Source organism: Aulostomus chinensis, chromosome 3 (assembly GCF_037954235.1).
Source record: "Aulostomus chinensis isolate RoL2024-O1b breed Wild chromosome 3, RoL_Achi_v1.0, whole genome shotgun sequence".
Classification (NCBI taxonomy): domain Eukaryota; kingdom Metazoa; phylum Chordata; class Actinopteri; order Syngnathiformes; family Aulostomidae; genus Aulostomus; species Aulostomus chinensis.
Window position 1 is genome coordinate 19,519,845 of NC_141322.1, and position 16,637 is coordinate 19,536,481.

Sequence of the window (16,637 nt, forward strand, 5' to 3'; positions counted from 1 at the left end):
TGCTTATAAGGTTAAAGGGAGCATCTTGAGCAGGATGTCAATGTCTTGATTTAATGGATAAACTTGGCAATGTGGCACCATCTTTCAAAAGTATGTCTCCAGGCGACTGTCAACAGAGCCTTGGAATCAGTGATGGGTGTCTCTACATGTATGTCTGTTTTTGTTTTCATACAGAAAACATTTAAAGTTATTACATTTGGAGGAACATAAATCAAAATTAAGTTGGCCTCCAAATATTTAATAACACTTCAGATAAATGGCAAGTGCATTGACAATGCATCCACAGGTTTAAGAAAAGAGGAAAGTTCTCTCCATCTTTGCTTTATGTTTGGATTAGACATCTAAACATGGCACTAGACCTCATGAATTGACCATTAAAGAATGACATTTGTACTGTTGACGCTAAAATCATTAAGTGTTCATGTTTATTTGAATGTGGGCAACAGTGAAACACTACAGGCCTGCCCGTGTCTTGTCTTTATTCTCCGATCTCAGTATCTCTGTTCTTCCTTTTCCCAATGCTCTTCTTTTTCACATCCCTCTGCTCCTGGTTGAGTTCATCGCTCTTGTTTTGTATGAAGATTGACTGAAATAAAGCAAAAGTTGAAGAAAAAAAACATTTGTCTGCTGTGCAATGTATTTATACACATCCCTGCACAGTTGGAGTGTGCTGCATACTTGTGAAGAAAGATTCAAGTAGTTCTCGCTCAGTAACAGATGTCTGGTTTCGTTGAAGTGAAAACGACTCACCAGTGCAGTGCTGCGACGAGCTAATAGCTTCACGTCTTCAACAGACACAGTGCTCCTTTTGGCATGCCTGGAATCACATGCAATGTGATGAAGGGACTTAATTAGCTTGACAAGTTTGGATAAAGACTGAAGTCACGAAAGATCCACAGCTGTTTTGCCTAAAACTACAAGACAAATTTAACTGAGAAGGATGGCAGCCGGAAACTTGCTTATATGCAACTTGTTACCAAGTACCAAATGGCAAGGTTTTTGTAATGTACATGATCACTTAAAGATTTAAAAAAAAAAAAAAAAAGTTAAACAGGTAACAAGATAACACTGATTCTTACCTTGCGAATGCTTCCAAATCTTTAGCAAATGTATCTGGGGGAAAAAATGAATGAACATTGGGAATTAAGAATCAAGCAACTGCATAATATTATTTCTACAACTTAAATCTTTTATTTAGGTACCAAGTGCCTTTGTTTATTTCCTTCTACTTTTCCCAATACAGCAGTCGATGTGAACAGTGAACATAATGCCTTTTCATCACCACCTGAAAAGCTACATGTCAACCATACTTTCTTTAACCACACTGATACTGAATTGAACGAGGCAGGAACTTAAACTTGTTAATATACATGCGACTACACACACAAATATATATATACACACACACATATTTATATATGGGGGGGGGATACCCTCGACCAATTTACAAATGTGACCAGCCAGAAATGGGAGAGGTGGCCAACAGAGAAGAGTGGCCAGGAGATGGAGATGGTGAGCGGTGGTGGGGAAGGATGCTGGATTCAAGATTACCAAGGGAACAATGAGGATGGAAGAGAGTTTCTTGTATTTTACATGAAAAGATGTGATGTGGTGGATTTGTGATCAAACACTGAATTGTCCTGCTGTGTCCAGACGGTGATAGCTACCCTGTGCTAGCCTGACTAGTAAATAATAATCCATCACCTTAGCCACAAATATCCACTGAGACTTTAGCATGAATTCCAAACATTTGGGGTGAAAGGTCACGGTCACTGATAGGCACATATTGAAGAGTTATATGACCACAATACAGAAATGATAAATCTAGTCTTTGTTTAATCACTTCAAGCAAAAAATAAATAAATAATATCAGTATAGGAAGCCCATACTTGTTCTACTAATCGGTCTGTGTCCTAAATCCTCACAATTCCTTGTTTTGCTGATGTCGCAATCATAATTTCAACTATCTAATCAAGTACATTAGGAAACATATTTTCTGGCATGATTAACATACAATGAAACAACACTATTGCAACCCCACTCAAGGTCAAAGTTGCATGTAGCAATGATTTCAGAACTATACATTGTTTTATCATATCTAACCGATTAGCTGAGAGACATTGAACAGAGATGAGGAGCTGATTATTTCTATTCTGATAAATTATAACTGACTGAAACTAAACTTAGCTCTCCAATATTTTCCTTGAACCCATTTCAATTTTTATTAGAATAATCATTTACTTTTTTAATCATCTACAATTCACATTACCCCTTAAGTGTGTTCTCATGTTGACCAAGTTCTCAATATTCTATGTTCTGTTACAGCTGATGAATATTTACTTTTGTTGATATGACCTTGTATTTATGGTGTAATTGAGGTTATAATGATTAAGTTAAAGTGGAGACCCTCTGTAATCCACAAGGTTGTTAGTTTTTTATAGTAGAAAAGGGACAAGGTTGAGCTTCATTATTTTTCAGGATATTATCTGATGATTTGTGGCAATATTTTTATATACTGTGTAAATTTCAGAGTTAATAGTTTACCAAATACTTAAAACATGTATATGTACATATATCTGCACTTCTTCTTGACTAAATCGGTGTACTTCTACTACCTCTTCCAGAGAAAGTGATTATATCTCGACTTAAATCACCTTTCACCAAGTTTAGGGGAGAGTTAATGCAGTGGAAAATATAAAGTTAGAAACTCTAAAGAGCAAATATGCTGCCACATCACCATTTTTCTTTCATCGAGCTGTTTCTTCAACACGAATCATCATTTCATTACACTGGATATAAAAGTCGCAAGATTGTGCTTTGAAATGTTCCTTGAGTGCAGAATTCCAAGCTAACTGCCTCTCATAAATCCTGTCGTGAACTTAGACTGAAGTCAGTCTGTGACAATGAAACCGCAATTTAAATAAATCCAAAGACATCCAGTGTAGTCGTAATGCTCTCTTGTCACCCACCGCATTGTCTGTAGGTTGTCTCGGCTATAGCTGCTATGACCTGCCGGCTAAACTCTCTCCGGTGCTCCTCTCCCGTCTTCTGGCACAGGCGACCCACGGTATAATGCACCGCCGCCTTTAGCCTCTGGAATACATACGTTTTAAATTGGTATATTCTCATGATTTGACGTAAATTCGTAATATTAAACATCTAGGAACTGATGTGTGGTTGGCTAATGCGATGCATAGTTGTTACCTGATGGGTTTCGTCCTCACCGACGGACATTTTCTCGCGGAGAAGCGCTTACAAACCAGAAGAAGACAGAGGCTTTCACGGCGGTAGCACGTAAAAATGTGTTTAAGACTCAGAAACTCAAGACATGTCAAAAGTAGCAAACAAACTTTATTTCAAATTGACAGTTGCAGGAGAAAAAAACTCGCGGCACAAATTGAAGCAGACCAACAACTCTTTTAGCGTGTTTCCTATTAGAATGTAGCGCCATCTGGTGGTGTGGAGTAAGTACTGCAGCACAAAATTATGAAAATAGATATTCGATCTCCACTTGTTCTTTTTTCAGCATAGCTTCGCTCTCATCGTGGAGGTACTATTCCCTGAATTACACCAGATTGTATTTTAACTGAGGTTAAAAGAAAAAAAATTACTGAGTCCTTTTAAAAACTTGCTTGCAGACTTGGTTCTCACAAGTAAGTTCCTGTGAAGACATCCACACAGAAAAGTTACGCAACTGTACACACGTTTCGTTTTAATGTGTTAAAGTTAGATGGGTTGTTTTGTTTCCCACAGATTTGACCTTTGCATAAAAACTGTGGTCATACCAGGTGAAGCTCATCTCCTTCAACCCAGTGAGTCCATCCTCTGTTCTTCTTTTCTCCTTTCTGAACACACACCAGCTTGTCATTCTCCCAGTTGACCACAGTCTGATAGCATGAAATCGAGAGCAGGAAACTACATTAAAATCTGGCTAGTGAAAACAAAACTCCCATAGAAAACAATTTTGGAGTCTAAATATGCTTGACATTCTGATAATTGGTTGCCTGGATATATTTTCTGTTTTTTAGATTATAATTTTTTTTTTTTATACTTATGATCACTGTTTGATATGGGTGAACTTTTTACCTGGCACGTGCGGTTGTCCATTCCTTTAGTCACCTCTTTGTACTCCTCCCCTATCTTGAATGAACAGCCGTAATTTCTGAAGGTGGTGAACGTTTTGATGGTGAAACAGTCTCCATCTTGCTTAATCACCTTCTGTGGCTTCAACGCGGCTGCAATCTTGCGAGTTGCAAAATCGATGCCTGCGAGGTGAAATGAGATCATTTGATTGCACATTAGAAATGTATTTATTTTAATGCCACCATGTTCTGAATGAAGTTCATCTGAGGAATGAAACAGCTTCGTTTAGACCTTCCCCACAGTTTGGAGAACAAAAGAGATTCCTTTCTACAATAGCTTCATATTGAAGAAAGCCCTAAAATTTCGGTGAGTATTCTTACACGTGAATGAATGAAATTCTTACCGAGGGCAACCATGTATGGCTCAAGATTTTCAGAGCTGACCATGTCCCATGTTCCACTGTAGTCGACAGGCATCTTGGGTGTTTGCGTGGCTCTCCAGGACACTCAACAGACGGGACCGAGTGGGGTGAACGGATTTAAAGACCTTGGGTGGGATGTTTCATTGTGTGTCAATATGGGTTAAGGGTGATATGTTGCCTTCAGCAGTTGTTTGGGACACATACAGAGGAGGAGCGCTGAAGGGCGGAACGAGACCTTTTACACATAATATGAGGAAATTGTGCTGTTCCTGTTCAGATGAATGCCCCTACAGCATCTTTATACTGTCATGGTGAGTTGGCGTCAACTTTGAGATGGAATTCAAACACCTGATCTTCAAATTAAACTAGAGTTCACTTGGAGAGTGCGCACCCCCACCGAGGCGACCTCAGCCAAACCCAGGAGAGAAATTCTGGTTTAAGGTGTTTGAGGAGGTGATGTGATTACATCACCTGTTTGTCTGTCAGCAGGATTCAACTTAAACTACTATGCTGATTTTCATTAAACTTAGTGGACGGGTATAGAATGGGCCTAGGAGGAACCTTTTCAATTTTGGCTCAGATTAGGCGTAGTGCCACCTGGTGGCAGCGGGAGATGACATGTTTTACACTTAGGTGTGCTCCTCCAAGTACTGTAGGTTGACCAGAGTCAACTCAAATGTGTTCAGAAATACTTGAAGACATTACTGATGGGTTACTGAGAAGACTTTTCATCAAGCAGTGTTACATTTTTGTGATTAGTTCAATATTGGAGTTTAATATAAAGAGCCAGAGATGGGAATAATTAACTTATATTTTCATATTGCATTACACAACTATAGTGAAACATGCACTTAAAAAGTTATAAAACTTTTCCAAATGTTTGATCACAGTCCTGCCTTGAATGACATCTGCAAGCTGAATTTAGTGTAAGTCATAGTGCCACCTAGTGGTTACAGGAAGTAAGCCTAATGAAACAAACATTTGATTTATATCAAAATTACACCTAAAAAGCACAGAAAACATGAGCTCCTCAGTGGACCTTTTTGTGTATGTGAGGAGGATTCAAGTTTGCAGGGAATATCATGCGTGAGCTGTGAAATCCAATCCTTCCTCCTGCTCACACTTGGCGCCGTTCCCGCCAGCAGGAATTGTGTTACAGTGCAAGTCTGCCTAAAAGAGCAGTATCCATGTTTCTCTACATGCTGGTTTTCATGGCGTATTACAGCTGCAGATGGATACCCAGGAATAGGAGGATAAAATTGTGAGTTATTTTTTTGATGCAGGAAAAACAACCTGTCTATATCAGTGCATCATTTGTTTCACTGTGTGCCAATTTAATAACCTATATTCTACTTTTCTTCTCCTTTACAGTCAAATAGTGAATACAATGTTTATAGCTGTTGTGCTGCTGCCTCAGTTCTACGTCATGGGAAGGTAGCCACAAGCCATTAAAACGTTTGAGTCATTGACACAATTGGCCTTCTGGTTTTAATTTGATCTGTTTTAAGGCCGAAATCTTCAAGATACTGCAAGCAGCCTCTACTGAACAACCTGTCAGCCTCCATTGCCTTCTCCTTTATAGCTTCAGGTAATGAGTTATTTCTACACAGTATAAAACACCAACCTGTACATTTCTTTAACAAAACTCTCTCAATAGGTTTTTCAGTGGTGTTCACATTAATAGACCCTGTTCCTCAGCACTTGTGGGCCTCTTATCACGTGTTTGGACTCTTTTCATTCGGTCACGGGCTTTGCACCACCATCCTGACTCTGACAGCAGCAGCATGTGTAAGAAAAAAGAAAGACTGAATTCTCTTGTTTCAATGTGTAAATTTAAAGTATTTAAGTGCATGTGTGTATTCGCAGGCTAAAACCACACCTGAGCTGTATTACATGTCTCTCATTCTAACAGCTGCTTCAGTTTTAAGCAAAGGTGAAGTATATTTCTCATGAGCTGAATCCGGACACCATAAATACTCAATTTTCACTTCATACAGCTCAAAGAATAACACCCGCTTGTGTCCATTCAGGTTTTTTCATGGTCAGAGGAGGACTCTGGTTGACTAACAGGATGCAGGGCAGAAACAATGAGCGGTAAACCAGCCCAGCTGTCCACGGCGACATGTGATACTCCTCATATTAAGATTTCATGTGGTTTCCATGCCACCGTCAGCCAGTAACTTTAAACCATGGGAAAATAAGAGAGAGAGAGAGAGAAAATGACTTAATCCATCACACATTTTAATGTTCACTTCAACAAAGATGTTTCTTTGAAGTTGTCAATAGTTTACAACTGTCATGTAAACACTGAAAGTTATTGATGTGCCGTAGTGTAAACAGATACAAATACACAGTTGTGTTAAGTGTTCACTGAAAAAGTATATACATAAAGTTTGTATCTGTTGTGTACTGCATGCACATGTAGTTTTACTCTGAGCCACTTTAAAATGAATGACAACTTTTTGAAAAATATGCTCACTGTCCATCCTCCCCAGAGCCAGAAAAGTAGATGGCCTTCACTCCTCTGAGTGCACAGTGAGGTCCACAGAGACCAGCTGACTGCTCACATACTGCATGGTAGTAGATGGGAAGTGTTAGCTTACGGTCTTCAAATCAAAAGAAAAATATCTCTTTTCTTGTCTGTCTCTAGGAAGGATGGCAAATAAGAGTATTTCTCAAAAAGTTTTTGTGTTCTTTTTGTGATACTATGGAATGTATAAAGTAATGAGTACTTGGTAGAGTCTTACATCATTGGGAATCATCCAACACAAGCATGTAATAAAAACTTCAGAGCACCTTTAAGGACAGGTTTACAAATTTGACACATGGTCATCAAGGCACATGCTGATCACTAGGCATGTAAAGCACCATGTTCCCAATTTTCTGGAACCTATTTATGACTAATCATTTTATTTGGCTCAAAAATACTATTTATTTCTTTTCATTTTCAGCCTTTAAAAAAATATCAATGAACTGCAGCTTATTCAAAATATAAGCCATAGTAAAGAAAAATAGATTATGCAGAGAGCACTACATGTCTGCATGTTTACAAATTCACCTGAGATCCGTTATAAAGTTACACATAGAAGCAACCTGGGTTATAAAAATGAAATCAAACAAGTGATTTAGGCAACAGGTGTTGGGAACATCAAGTATCCATGTGGAGCTTGATAACTTGTAACCAACCTGCAGAAATGCACTTCATGTTCACATCTGATAAATCACCCCAGCCTGATGCTGTAGGCTACGGACCTGAAGAGGCTCAAGCTGCCAACCTTAGCATCACCTGTTAACGTCCCTGTCTGTCCATCATTCACTCCCTCCTCTCTTTCCTTCTGTATATCTGTCTTTCTCAATTATCTGTCTTCGTCTCTACACCACTCATTTGCTCTTCTGCCCCCGCCCCCCCACCCCCACCCAGTCAAAGCAGAAGGCCGTTCCTTTTGAGCCTGGATCTGCTCGATGCTTCCTGCCTGTTAAAAGGTTTCCATCACCAGCGTTGCAGGATGTTTGCTCATGAAGAATTGTTGGGTATAAAGTCATTGAAGGAGTGAGGTGTCGGACCTGCTCCACTTGCAAAGTGTAATGAGATAACTTTTGTTGTGATTTGACACTATACAAATAAAGTTGAATTGACTTGGATGAATGTGCCCTGTGATGGACTGGCGACCTGTCCAGCGTGAACCCCGCCTCTCGCCCATAGCCACTGGGATAGGCTCCAGCCCCCCCGCGACCCTTAATAGGAACAAGTGGAAGACAATGAATGGATGGATGGATGTGTTCCTGTGATACAGGCACTAGGCACAAAATTAACACCAGCTACATGCTGGTAAAGTATACATGTTGCTGGGCAACCAGCTTTACTCGCGAGCAAAAAAAAAAAAAATATTTTTTTTTAAATTCATCTGATCCATTGAGTCGCTCGTAAAATTAGGCTGGTAGACAACAAAAAAAGTTACACCCTGGATATACGTTAAATACTTTAACAACCTAGCAAATAAATAGTTTTAGACAAGAGTTAACAGGCTGTGGTTTTGTTCCCCCTTATCAGTAAACAGAGTATGCAGCCTCTTACTCCAGCTATTGGATTCACTTTATATATCAGTATGTTCAGTAAAAAGGCCAGAAAATCCAGAACTTGTGAACTAATAAATCACAGGAAAATTCACCATCCTAACCCCTACCAGTATTGTACGGTAGGTCCTTGACAACTTGTTTAAAAAAAAACAAACATGTAGGACAACCAGTCCTTCAAATGCTGGATAATACCTACGTACATTCTTTTCTTTCATTAAAGCAGCTTCAACAACATTTTTGTCTGATTGGGGGTTAGAGATATAATCCCTAACCTAAAAGTGCATCGTAGTCTATATACCAAACAAGTTTGCCGTTGGTGGGCTTTACCCCACTAACGGGCCATTTGTCTGGGTTGCTCTTCGCTCGGCTTAGCTGGGTGACCAGTTCATGTTTGCCTTTGCCCATCACCAACAGAGAGACCCTGTGGGCTCGATTAATGGCGCTGAAAGTCAGGCTCATACGCTGGTGAGGTTTGACAGGGCTCTCAGTGAGGGCAACCAGACTCCCCCCATCACCATCTACTTTACCTCCAGGGAACAGAGAGGCTGTGTGGCCATCGTAGCCAACCCCCAACAGTACATAGTGGAACCTGGAGTCATTCACCAGGTGGTTGATGTCTGTCTCATACTGCAGCGCCGCTCCGTCCTCCTCTACACATAAACGCTGGTTGAGCTGCACTGGCATGGGGTGGATGTTGTAATAAGGTATCTGCACATGTTGCAGTAAATGGTTGTGCAGGCTGTTGAAGTTAGACTCCACGTCAGTGAGTGGCACACAGCGCTCGTCCACCATCCAAACATGGGTGCTCCTCCAGGGGAAGGAGTAGTGGTGCAGAGCCAACCTGTGGAAGAGGGCAAGGGGTGTGGCCCCACCAGAGACGGCCAGATGAAAAACACCGCCCTCCAATACAGCTGCTTCCGCTGCCTCCTGTATGTCTGCTGCCAACTTCTCAACCAGCTCCTCAGCCCAGGCAGACACCATGTCGGCATTCAGATATTTGCCTTGCATCACTTGGAACCCATTAGCTGATGAGCCGCCCATCTGATCAGGGCTGATTAGCACCACCTCATTGTTGTAGCTAATGTCCCTCCCTTTCAGGCGGATGTCCAGCAGGTTCCTGTTATCAGCACCTCCGGGGTAGATACGGGGAAAAGTGCTGCCTAAGCAACTGAGCAGCGGAGTCCAAAAGCTCCAGGAAGCCAGGAGGTTTTCAGTACTAATGAAACTGTTTTTGCGTCCGGCAAAAATGTGAGAAATTAGTTCTGCGTACGCTTCCCTCTGTACTGTGGGAGTTTGCACATAGTAGTCTGAAATAGGTAAACCTAGAACATTGATATCTTTATGCTTGGTCACTTCCCGCCACTCCTTCTCCATTAAAGCTGGCTTGAATAAATTCTTACTGACAAGAATTGCTGGATATCGAAGGCTACCATGTCCGAAGTAGAAAACTATCTGCTTGGGTTTGCAGTGAATGCTGTTGTGGTTCTGAACACAAAACATATCATTCTTGAAAAGAATTCGTGCGTATCCCACGCGTTCATCTAACATCTTCCCTGAGACCAATAGAATTGGAACACCATCATACTGGGCCTGGTCAATGTGTGCCAACACGGCTGAAATACACAAAAAGGAGCTTGAGTTAGCCAAATTCAACTGACAAGAATTTGTGGAAAAGACAGAGAGAAGCCTCACCTGCGTATGTTGGTGTTATACTGACGTGATCTTTAGTCTTGTTTAGCTCTTGCTGAACTTGTGTTTTGTAGGCTTCGTACTGGCCTATCACAGCCCGGCTCTTTACTAAAGGTAGCAAAGAACTGAGGATCTGGAGCTTGTTCTGGAGAACTTCCTCACTGTTGCTCATGTTTTTTGGAAGCCTCATGGTCAACAGTGTCATGACTTCCGTCAGGTGGTTCTGTAGAATATCTCTGATCACCCCATACTGGTCATAGAAGGGAATACGGCCTGTGGAGGGCAGACGGACATAGAATATGACAAAGAGTTCTAAAAATAATTCTAAAAAACAAATGTGGATGAAACTTTGAAGCACCTTTAACATCCAGTGTTTCCTTCAATACAATCTCGATTCTTTCAATGTGGTGCTTGTTCCAGATGGGATCCAGAAACTTCCTGTTCTCTGCTCTGAATGGAAGAATTTTTGAAACCACCTTGTAGCAAAAGCAGAAAAGTAATAAAAAAAAAAAAAACAGTTAGGGTGTGAGAAACACACTGGATACTTCAATCATGAGACTGTTAAACTTAATCCAGACAAATTTTTCTTTAAACTAGAGGTTTTTATGTGGGTTTCTTATAGAATATGCCGTTTATATTTGTATTTTATTTGCTTGGAGAGTCCCTTTTCAACCAACAGCGATTACAACTGCCTTTAACTTAGCCTTCTGTAACAGACAACATTTTAAATTGTTTTATAACAGCCTTTTTTATCCAGTTAAGTGTGTTATTTTCATTGTACATGTCATGACAAATCCAACCCTGTCCTGACAGGGAACCACTGCTACTAAGCAGAATCTAACTAAACACTGAGGCACGCTAGTCCCCATGCCCTGCATCGCTGTTCCCCTCTGGAATGTTGGGAATGATCTCCCATGAAATTTCTTTTTGATGACAGCAGTCATCTTTTCTTTTGTAAACAAATGAGCAGCACTAACTGGAAGCTAGAATGTGCCTCATCAGTCAGTCTATTGTATGTGTCACAACATGCTGCAAAAATTCCAATGGGGCATCAACATGTGTCTCTACAGTTCACTTCAACAATGTCACTGGCGTTTGGCTTACTGCCTACTCCCACTATGACCTTATTCAGGTTAAAAATGCTGTTTACACGGCGGTGTCTTCTTTACAGTGCAATCTTAACTGGGTGAATATTGTGGACTGTGTGGTGTCTGTATTTCCGTACCTGCTTCCCCAGGTAGTGGTCAATTCTGTACATTTCATCATCTTTCAAGGAATTCTTCAGCTGAGACGCTAAAATCTGAGCACTCCTGAGGTCGTGTCCAAAGGGTTTCTCCAGCACCACTTTGAGCCACGCCCCGCTGGGAGGCCTGCAACTGCTGTTGATTTTTTCAGCAATATCTGCGTATGCGAATGCTGGCACTGAGAAATAGAATAACCTCCCTGCTTCTGTCATTCCTTCTTCTTTAATCTGCTGCTCAATGTGCTTGGCCAGAGTCTGGTAGTCCTCGAGGGTCTTCAGCTCCCGATACTGTGCTAGCCGCAGGAACTGCTCTCTCAGCACAGCGCAGCTCTCTGGGGATACTTCCTTCAAGCAGGATGTTTCCTGCAGGATCTCAAAGAATAGCGGTGTGGCCTTGTCTGCAGGTGACAGTCCACCAGCGTAGAAGGAAAAGGTGTTTCCACTACGGATTTGGTTAACGTACAGCTCAAAGAAGCCCTGCCACAGGTACTTCTTAGCCAAGTTACCTGTGCCTCCCACTATCACCACCGAAATATGGCCGGGACGCTGCCCCTCTACTCTTTCCTCACAGTGTCCACCATCGACACACTGCAGGACCAGAAGCAGGAACACAGTCACAAACATGCTGTGGCCCTTGACCAACCAAAATCTGTACAGAAACAGAAACAAAAGACATTGTAAATATGGATGCAGGTGATAATTAAGCACCACTGAGCAATGAATCATAATACCCAGAAAGAAAAATAACTAAAAATGACTGCAACTAACAATGAGTTTTATCATTATTATTATTATTATTAAGTGTTTTGTTTCCAATTCCTTGTTTTGTCCTTTAGAAAAAAAAAGCAACATTTTCCTTGTAAAGTCCAGCCAAAATCCACATCCTCAAAGTCCAGTTTAATCATACATGAATAGAAATCTTCACACTAGGGAGGCAGAACCAACAAAACAATTAAAATCCATCTCTTAGGCAACTTCGGAATTCAAATTGAGATTTTTGTGAGTCGCTGGTTTTAATCTCTAAAATTTCCAATAACGTGCACATGCAATCGATATCACTGTCACTTTCTGGTTAAAGACAATTTCTACAACTTTTTTTTTTTTTTTTTAAATCGACACACAAATGAATTGAGGTTGATTTAGATCAAATTTACACATTGGGAGCAACATAAAAATATCAATACAATCAATGAAAAGCAACATTCAATGCTGATCAAAAACATCGGAACCTACCCAAGTCCTTCGAAAAGCAAGTGTCCCTGGCTTCTTTTTTTTTTTTTTTTTTTTTTTAAGTCTAGTGAGGTGGTGATGGTGGTGATGTGTAACTGTCATGAGAGAAGTGATCAGTTGATACTAGAGGAGCAGAGATATAGACTTTGCTCTTTGCCCAGGGGCACTGAACTTCCACCACAGTAGTTCTTCTGTTGATTGTGGGCTTGGAAATTCCACACAACATATTGATTGTTTGGCACAGCCAAGAAGTCAAACATTAGGCAAAGAGTGGAAAGCCTGAAATGAAAATGAACATCAAATAAACATTGTTCAGCTCGCTGTGTACTTATTCTCATTGCTACCTCGGAGGGATCAGATGTTTCCTCAGCCTATATAACATTTACTCTGCAGCGGTACTTGTATAATATCAATAATACATTAGACTTGTATAGTGGTTTTCAGGGAACTGAAAGATAGTTGTTGTTTTTTTAATTGAAGTAGTAAAAAACTATTTAAAAAATTCACAATGGGTATGTCATTTAGAGAATCTAAAAAGATCTTGCATTTTGGTAGGGAGCCAGAGCAGAAGCCAACTCCCTCTGATTAAACGTGCCTCTTACTGTCCGAAATTATCCGGCTGCATTGGTTCTAAAGCTAATTTAGAAAAACGTTGACTATCTGGTGCAGGTTTAATTAATAAAAGAATACAAAAAAAAAAGGCCTGATGAAGACCCCTTCTGATCGTACATGTGTTTGGAGTTACAACTGCAGTGTGTGGTCCTTCGTTATTGTCACCTTCATTTGATTTTTTTTCATCCAGCACCTATGAAAGTCTTTTTGGATGCATGTCGCTACAGTCTGCTTCATTAGAAAGGAAAACATGAGGAAAGAGCAGGAGGTCAACAGTTCACCAAGCGTATGGTTCAGTTCTGTACTGGGTTTTTTTTTTTGTTTTTGTTTTTTTTAAATACCTGAAGGAATGGCTGCAAAACCTGCTGAGATAAATAAAAACATGTAACTGTATCTTGCTGTCATTTATACTGCGCTGTCACTACTGTGCCAGTGTACCTGCTCTGCATAAACAGAACCAAACATCACTTTTGTTTGTTGAGGACAGGAACCATTGTTGTTCATGTTCAAATTGAGCCTTGGGATCTGTTGCAAAGTTTTTTTTTTTTTTTGGGGGGGGGGGGGGGAGTTTTACACCCTTTGAAAAAAATGCACAATGTTTAAAAAAAAAAAAAAACAGTAGAGGAAAGATTGAATCAAGGCACCAACTCCACAGTTATGAAGTTGTAGGAAAACTCATTCTGAATGAGAGGAATCTGTGTGAGTATAGGTGCAGCTGTACTTCAGGCTTTTCAGTGCGCACAAGCACCTACAAATACACCTGCATCACAACTGACGCATGAGGAAGAACTTTATAATGTCCATCCTTTTCACGGCAAAGTTACTGATGACTTCATATCAAGATCCGGAGTTCCATGGTCATGTTTACACAGTGCCAAAGTAAACAGCAAAGAGCAGCTCATGAAGGCTGATGGTTACAACAGCAGCTGAAATGGAGTTAGATTTGTTACACTGCAGCCCAAGTTTGAGGTCTCAAGTAGAATAAAATACTTGATAAGAAAACACCCTTTCTAAACCCTGCAACTGCATCTTTACTGATGCGTTTTCATACAATGCTTTTTCTCCAAGTTCCTTTTTCTCTATTGACTACCGTGTCTTCTAATTTCGCACAGAATCAATTAAGTAGCACATTACTCCAGTGACGCTCTGACGTGGAATTTTAAAGTTCGTGATAACACATGATCCCCTTCAGTTCCAAGCTGCTTTCATTTCTGACCTGCATAGAAAATCTTCACCACACCACATTCAAGTTCCTCTGCTGCTCACATTTGATAAACAGTATATCATGAGCCAAATCAGCTAACTTCTACATGATACTGGGCAAAGTGGGAGACACTGGACAGGTTAGCCGCCAGTCACAGGGCTGACACAGAGCCAGATGGCCATCTGCACTTGAAGGAACTTTAGAATTACCAGTAAACCCAATTTGAATGGTTTTGGCCAGTGGGAGGAAACTGGTACACCTGGAGGTAAACACCTACATGTTCAGCAAGGTGTATCTATCAAATTGGCAGACTGAGTGTATGGTTGGAGGAACAGCTGCATACTGAAAGTTTTGACAGGACCTCAGCTTTGATTCATTACAACCTCTTGATGTCTTTTGTCCATATCATCTAACTGTCATGTTGAATTCTTTAAGACGTGGACAGACACAAAATCTTGGCAGATTTTGATGACCGATATTATCTGAATAAAAACGTGTATGATATTAACATTTTTTACATACCGTAAAACACGTACTTACTGTTTAGTAACAGTAAAACCTTTCTACGGGTTGCATGATAAGCCAACTGTTCTAGCTCAACTCGGCCATTTAAAATCAGACTACTATCCTTGTCCCAGGATACAAGCACTGGGAGAGGTACTCACAAACCCCCTGGGAATAACATTTATTCTCATTCTAAAAGAACCTCTTCACATCCCGTTGTTACACTAAAGACATCAACCACAGCCAGGTGTCCAAATGTAACATGACAGCATCTACATAATGATAACTGAGCAGTTTTATTCATAACTTGAAATAGTAGAGCAGCCATGAGTCTTGTTGGCCAAATTTGTCACGGCCAACTAGTCTGCAGTAAATAACACGAGCATTCAGACAAAACCACAATGACATTTCATTCTACCCCAGGACAGAGCCCTTTCAGCCGCCCCTGTTTGTGACTAATAACCTCTACATTTGTGGTTTCTTCAGATTGTACTTTTTAAATTTTAAAAAACAAAAACTTAGCTTTAATCTAGTGATCATACAATTCTAAAATCTACTTTTAAATAATCATGAGACCAGTAACAATTCCAGTCAGATCTATTGAGCAGTACACTTCTACTGAATAAAGGCACTGTAATACTAACTGTGGTGGTTTATGTTGTTTTTCAGCGATATTACAAAACTAATTTAGAATATTTTTCTTTTCTATCTTCTGACCTGGGTTGTATGTGCCCCTCTGAGCAAACAATTGATCTTAAATAATCGTATTGGTCTGACACACAAGGCAAGTACAGAAATTAATGCTAGGGATCTAAGTGGACTTTAAAACAAAATAGGTAAATGTACAACATTGTTAATTTAAATACTATTTCATACTTCATTCCAGTTTTGTCTGCAGGTCTTCTGTAGCTTCACAACAAATAAGTCACTACAGCACCCCAAAACTAAATCTGGGATTCATGAAAATGTGCCAAATCCAACCACTATGATGACGCAATGCGCTTCTGCACTTCAAATGAGAAAAACACGCACAAACACAGTAAATTCCTGTAAAGTTCTCCGTACTCGCTGGGAAATAAAGGGGGTGATGTTACGCCATGTGTGAGCGAACGGTTTGAACCAGCCTGACGACCACCTCACAGTCGCTTGAGTAACGTTAGCAAAGATAACGAAGTACTTTTTATCAAAACTGGGACTTATCTTCAGTTTTTTTTTTTAACTCTGCGTAAATTTACATAGCCCGGTGGTGTTTACAAGTCATTTCCCCCTAATTTTCCAGCCACAGTAAACACACCGACAGATGAAAGGCGGTGAACGCCGCACCGAACGCCTCCACCTGCTAGCTGTCAAACTCCACTTCCGGGTAACGCTAGAGACCTTTTTGTGAGACATTACGCTGCAGTACTCAGAAAATCAAATGAGACGTCTGAATATCAAAGCTAGAAATGCATGACAGCGGATGTGATATTTAAAAATAGATAACTGAACACAAACCTGCCCCGGTGGTGACATGAACGACACACACGAGTGCACCGTACACATACGCTTCCTACGAGTGAGTCACGTGACAAGCT

General features: G+C 40.5%; 4 protein-coding genes across 5 annotated transcripts; 1 reads left to right on the forward strand and 3 right to left on the reverse strand.

Annotated features, from left to right (window-relative positions):
* Positions 1-116: 116 nt before the first annotated feature.
* On the reverse strand, positions 117-3,344 carry cenps (centromere protein S). Its single transcript, XM_086199363.1, has 5 exons — positions 3,205-3,344; positions 2,970-3,093; positions 1,080-1,113; positions 751-817; positions 117-586 (listed from the first exon to the last, which is right to left on the reverse strand). Exons 1-5 carry the CDS (start codon positions 3,232-3,234, stop codon positions 479-481), a joined length of 363 nt encoding a protein of 120 aa, XP_086055489.1. The 5' UTR covers positions 3,235-3,344; the 3' UTR covers positions 117-478.
* On the reverse strand, positions 3,332-4,702 carry rbp7b (retinol binding protein 7b, cellular). Its single transcript, XM_086199362.1, has 4 exons — positions 4,487-4,702; positions 4,087-4,265; positions 3,786-3,887; positions 3,332-3,661 (listed from the first exon to the last, which is right to left on the reverse strand). Exons 1-4 carry the CDS (start codon positions 4,557-4,559, stop codon positions 3,608-3,610), a joined length of 408 nt encoding a protein of 135 aa, XP_086055488.1. The 5' UTR covers positions 4,560-4,702; the 3' UTR covers positions 3,332-3,607.
* Positions 4,538-7,011, forward strand: LOC147268100 (uncharacterized). The gene is made up of 6 exons (XM_086199361.1): positions 4,538-4,815; positions 5,876-5,938; positions 6,013-6,092; positions 6,162-6,292; positions 6,371-6,437; positions 6,535-7,011. Exons 1-6 carry the CDS (start codon positions 4,640-4,642, stop codon positions 6,600-6,602), a joined length of 585 nt encoding a protein of 194 aa, XP_086055487.1. The 5' UTR covers positions 4,538-4,639; the 3' UTR covers positions 6,603-7,011.
* A 1,568-nt stretch (positions 7,012-8,579) lies between these two features.
* Positions 8,580-16,637, reverse strand: h6pd (hexose-6-phosphate dehydrogenase (glucose 1-dehydrogenase)). 2 transcript variants are annotated; one of them, XM_086199358.1, is made up of 5 exons: positions 16,558-16,637; positions 11,496-12,162; positions 10,629-10,746; positions 10,274-10,543; positions 8,580-10,194 (listed from the first exon to the last, which is right to left on the reverse strand). In XM_086199358.1, the coding sequence occupies exons 2-5, from the start codon at positions 12,135-12,137 to the stop codon at positions 8,849-8,851; spliced, it is 2,376 nt and encodes a 791-aa protein (XP_086055484.1). In that variant the 5' UTR covers positions 12,138-12,162; positions 16,558-16,637; the 3' UTR covers positions 8,580-8,848. The 2 variants fall into 2 exon arrangements, with proteins under 2 accessions (XP_086055484.1, XP_086055483.1); XM_086199357.1 differs by lacking the exon at positions 16,558-16,637 and adding an exon at positions 12,747-13,691.

Excerpts from the sequence above, each read along its gene's own strand:
- cenps (XM_086199363.1), bottom strand. The coding sequence starts at position 3,234 with ATGTCCGTCGGTGAGGACGAAACCCATCAG. Across the intron at positions 818-1,079 it reads GATTTGGAAGCATTCGCAAG|GCATGCCAAAAGGAGCACTG; the intron begins GTAAGAATCAGT and ends ATGTGATTCCAG. Across the intron at positions 587-750 it reads CTCGTCGCAGCACTGCACTG|TCAATCTTCATACAAAACAA; the intron begins GTGAGTCGTTTT and ends GCTTTATTTCAG.
- rbp7b (XM_086199362.1), bottom strand. The coding sequence starts at position 4,559 with ATGCCTGTCGACTACAGTGGAACATGGGACATGGTCAGCTCTGAAAAT. Across the intron at positions 4,266-4,486 it reads GCCATACATGGTTGCCCTCG|GCATCGATTTTGCAACTCGC; the intron begins GTAAGAATTTCA and ends TTCACCTCGCAG. Across the intron at positions 3,888-4,086 it reads TGGACAACCGCACGTGCCAG|ACTGTGGTCAACTGGGAGAA; the intron begins GTAAAAAGTTCA and ends TCATGCTATCAG.
- LOC147268100 (XM_086199361.1), top strand. The coding sequence starts at position 4,640 with ATGTTTCATTGTGTGTCAATATGGGTTAAGGGTGATATGTTGCCTTCA. Across the intron at positions 5,939-6,012 it reads CAGTTCTACGTCATGGGAAG|GCCGAAATCTTCAAGATACT; the intron begins GTAGCCACAAGC and ends ATCTGTTTTAAG. Across the intron at positions 6,438-6,534 it reads TGCTTCAGTTTTAAGCAAAG|GTTTTTTCATGGTCAGAGGA; the intron begins GTGAAGTATATT and ends GTGTCCATTCAG.
- h6pd (XM_086199358.1), bottom strand. The coding sequence starts at position 12,137 with ATGTTTGTGACTGTGTTCCTGCTTCTGGTCCTGCAGTGTGTCGATGGT. Across the intron at positions 10,747-11,495 it reads ACCACTACCTGGGGAAGCAG|GTGGTTTCAAAAATTCTTCC; the intron begins GTACGGAAATAC and ends TTTTGCTACAAG. Across the intron at positions 10,195-10,273 it reads TATAACACCAACATACGCAG|CCGTGTTGGCACACATTGAC; the intron begins GTGAGGCTTCTC and ends TGTGTATTTCAG.